This window comes from Centruroides sculpturatus, unplaced genomic scaffold, assembly GCF_000671375.1.
Source record: "Centruroides sculpturatus isolate CEXI.00-Female unplaced genomic scaffold, Cexi_2.0 scaffold324, whole genome shotgun sequence".
Lineage (NCBI taxonomy): Eukaryota > Metazoa > Arthropoda > Arachnida > Scorpiones > Buthidae > Centruroides > Centruroides sculpturatus.
The window spans coordinates 255,075-259,461 of record NW_019384466.1 but is presented as its reverse complement, the minus strand read 5'-3'; the positions used below and the strand labels follow the sequence as shown (position 1 = coordinate 259,461).

At 30.9% G+C, this 4,387-nt stretch overlaps 1 protein-coding gene across 1 annotated transcript in view; it reads left to right on the top strand.

The window, feature by feature from the left end:
• The window catches only part of LOC111621056, a 26,763-nt gene extending 22,894 nt beyond the window's left edge, over nt 1–3,869 (top strand). The window contains exon 7 of the mRNA XM_023363110.1: nt 3,507–3,869. Within this exon, the coding sequence (XP_023218878.1) occupies nt 3,507–3,572 (66 nt within the window). The 3' untranslated portion in view covers nt 3,573–3,869. The remainder of the gene's footprint in view (nt 1–3,506) is intronic.
• Nucleotides 3,870–4,387: the final 518 nt, after the last annotated feature.

The window sequence follows — 4,387 nt, the reverse complement described above, 5'->3', positions numbered from 1 at the left end:
AAATAAACCATTTTGAACACACTTTTTTATTATTTATCAAAAAAAATATAGTTCTGGCATAAACAATGTTAAATTTTAACTGACTTAATTTTTCGAACACATCTTTTTTATTTATATGGGTATCTTAAGGTCTGTTTTTGCGCTAATGTTGCTAATGCACCATTTGAGGGCATAAACAATGTTAAACTTTAACTGACTTAATTTTTCGAACGCATCTTTTTTATTTATATGGGTATCTTAAAATCAGTTTTTGCGCTAATGTTGCTAATGCACCATTTCAGCGGAAAAAAAATTGTTAAGGAAAAATTTTCTGTTAGCGAACCCTTTGTTATATATTTCAAATATCACCACTGCATGCACCATAAGGCCTACTATAATTAAATATTACAACTCTGGTTTGTAAACGGCATGCCAAGGTGCTGACAGAAAGTTTCTCCTTGTAATTAATATACCTGCTGTTTAAATCTGCCTTAAAATTTTTTAGAAGCTCCAAGAATCTATAGCAGTCTGTACATTTGACATTAGTAGGACACTAGCTTGTTGTAATTGCACCTTTATATCCAGGTTGGAGGTGTATATTAACAGAGATGTGGATAGCTGTGAATGCATTATGTCAGCAGCATGCTCTTGTAGTCATTTCTCCACCGTTTTTTTTGTGGAGCCTATATATACAAGGTTACTATCAATCCTCGTATCTCTCAGAGTCAAGCAATACACTCCTGGAAGCTTAAATGGGGTGGGTGGGTCCTTCACATTCCTAAGGAGTGCAAAAATTGTAGGACATCTGTATGTAATATTTGTCTTTTTTTAGCTATAGCACTAAATACTGACCTCAGTTTGGGGTGGAAAGTTAGCATGTGATGGTCCTTTCTACCATGTTTATCATTATGTATCACATTTATCCCTTCCGGGGATCATATTGGTCTCTAGCAATCTTAGCTACTATCTTACATACCACATCAGTGGTATTACCACTGCACTATACATGTGGGCTATGGCTAATTTTCTACATGCATCAACTCATTGTGATATAGCTGTGGGGAGGAAGAGAGTGGATACACATGTCTAATGAGGACCCTATATGCTACAATTTTATAGGAGTAGGGATCACATGAACCTGCCAGGATGTAGCATGGCACAAAAGTTGGTTTACGATAGACTGATATGACAATAGTGGGCCCACCACTTGTGCATGGATGTTAATATTTAAGAAATGAACTTTGTTCTTGTTTGTCTGTCTGTTCTAGTTTCAATGACAACCCATAGGAGTTGTGATTGACAGAATCAAGAAATACCCTTAAATCTTGGATATCTTTCCATAAGATGAGGATATCATTACCATATCTCTGTATAAAATAATGTTGGGATGGAATGCCAGTAGGACTTTCTCTTTTAACTGGCAAATCACCATTTCACACAGGTCTCCTGAGATTGGGCTATCCATCAGGACCTCTGCATCCTTGGAGGAAGACCTTACCATTGAATTGGAAGATGGAGTTATAGCAAATTAAGTGTCAGTTCCAGTACCTGTAAGCAGAGACTGTTATCATTAACAAGCTTGAACAACCAATTGCGAATGGCACAGAAAAAAGGGGGAAGTTCTATCAACGGATACAAGGACTTAAAAGTCCAAAACTGTTAGGTAACCTGGAAGGTCCACATGCATAATTGCTGTACCAGTTCATATTAGCGATGAATTGAGTAAGGGAAATTCTGTAAATGCTCATTGAAGAGTGTGTGAATGTATTTCTCCAACAAGTGGGTAGGGGATCTGGTTTTGTCCACTGGATGAAGTTTCTGACCCTGTTTGTGGGTTTTGGTAAACGTGAACAACTGTGGACTATCCATTGAGTATACTGTTGACCTAGCTAGAGTCAGTCATTGAGCTTGATTAGTATGGGAAAAAACACTTAATCCTAGCTTGCAGCTTATCAATGAATCTTTGCTCTATGCCTTTTCATTGTGTCTGTTCTATGTACTGTTGCAAACCTCATACATAGGGGTCCCTTTTCATGACTATGAAGGACTTGGTCTTGTCAACCCTGATGAAAGTGTTGTGGTTCCTCTGTAACCAGAATATAGTTCTATGTAGGTTATCTGTTAGCTTCACCATCAGTGTTCATTTCTTGTTCCTGATCTTCATAGTTGCCATCCATCTGTAGTATTTCTTCTGTGTGTCAGATAGACTGTTCAAAAGGATTTCCAGGTCCAGAATGAAGGATCTAAAATCTTTACTGGAGGGAGGAGGTGTGAACGTCTGTTCATATTTCAGAACCTTTTGTATAAAGGAGGGGATTGAAACATCATCTTGCACTACAAATGGGAAAGAGAGCCAGTTATAAACTTACAACACTTGGAATCAGAGTATCCAGTTGAAACCAGTTGAACTTTTTTTGAAGTTGTTAACATTGAAGAACATTGAAAAGTTAAAAGTAGCTAAACTACAAAATTGATTCCAGACCAATCTGATCATCCATTATAAAAGAAAGCAAAAATGTTTGAAAAATTATACCTACTCAATAACTACGAAGTAGACAGACAAATCACTATATCAATTTTCATTAGTTGCTTAGATTGTAAATGATGATATAAATGCATATAAAATAATACTGAATACATTTCTTACCCCTTGAAGTGGCTAGCAAATTACCTTCCTAACTCAACATTCACTCTCTCGTTGCCAAAATCAACCTTTGTCTACACTTCTATTCATAATAACCATTCCATTTTTCTTTTTTCATTACTTTTGCTCAGGTCATTTTTCATGAATTAATAATTAATCAATGTTTATGTTTTGTTGTAATTTTATGTTTCATTTAATTAAAGTATCCTACACAATCTGTTTGCTATTTAGAATTCAATTAAAATGTGATTTTTACAGCTGAAAAGATAAATATTATACTGTGTGTGTGTGTATATATATATGTAAGTTATATATGCTATGTATACTTTTTGGTATTTTCATATTTATAATGCAAATTTGGTGTTTTCATAATCCATCGTATTCTTCACTTTATAATGACCAGATTAAAATACAATATGGCTGCTGGCATGTACCTCCAAATTGCAGACACCTCTAAATAGCAGACAAATTTCTCAATCCTGATGGTGTCCACCAGGTTATAACATAGTTTGAAAAATTTTTTAAAGTTGTTTAATATTGATATGTAATTAACATTTTAAATTTTATTATCCTAATAAAAATCAAGTAATTTAGAAGTATTTCTAATTTTAAATATTTCAAGGATTTTTTATGAATCTAAATTGAGTATGAGTGTACGATCACTGATGGAGAAGAAGAGAAATTTTTATTTAATAATAAGACAAACTGCTAAAGTTTAAGTTTTAAGGACTTTCATGAGAATGTTTCCTCTCAAAAAATAAAAAAATATATTAAATTTACTATATAATTTATTTGTAACATAATTTAAATTAATTATATTTGCAAAATTATATGTTTTCAATAAATCATTTTAAATTCTTAAATGAGTTTTCTTATTCTTTAGGAACCTCCTCCAACATATGAAGAAGCAATCAAATTTAAAAATAGGATAAAAAAAAATAGTGTTTGACAATATTTATTCAGACAAATATCAATGCTACTATAAAATTTTTATACTAGGATATAATTTTTGATCTTGAAATTATATATAATGACAACAAATACAGTATATATTCATCTGATAAATTTTTGAATTAATACAATATCGAGCTTTAAAACAAGACTATGAATGAGATGTTAATTCAAACTTCAAACATTTAAATATTTTGACTTTCTTTTTTGATTTAATCAATATGATAAATTTGAGAAATATCAGGTTGATATAATGCTACACAGTTAAATACGTACAGATTAAAATATCAGATTAAAATATTCATATAATCAGGGAATGTTTTATTTCTATATTAGATATTAGTATTGCTTTAGAAAATAAAACAATTAACAATTAATTTAAATACAAAATACTAAGAAAATCTAATAAAAAACATGCAGAAAAAATTCCAAATTTTTGATCAAAGAAAATCAGAAAAGTAAGTTTTAACATTTCAAATTTTTTTTATATGTACAATAACATTAAGATTTATTTGTAATATTTGTTTGCAGAAAATATTAAATTATTATTGTGAAAAAATCAGCTTGGAAAGTCTATATTATACATTTGAAATTTGAAGAATGGATTCCAAGTGTGTGGAAAAACAAGAAAACTATAATTTATAAATGTAAAATTAAATTGTAATTTTTATGTTTTTGAAATATGATGATAATTGCTAAAAATTTATATAATTTAATAATAACATTTAGACATAAGATATTCTTTTATTACGTAATAAGAATTGTATACAGCCATTCTTCACTTAATGACCAGGTTTCATCCTTATGTCTAGA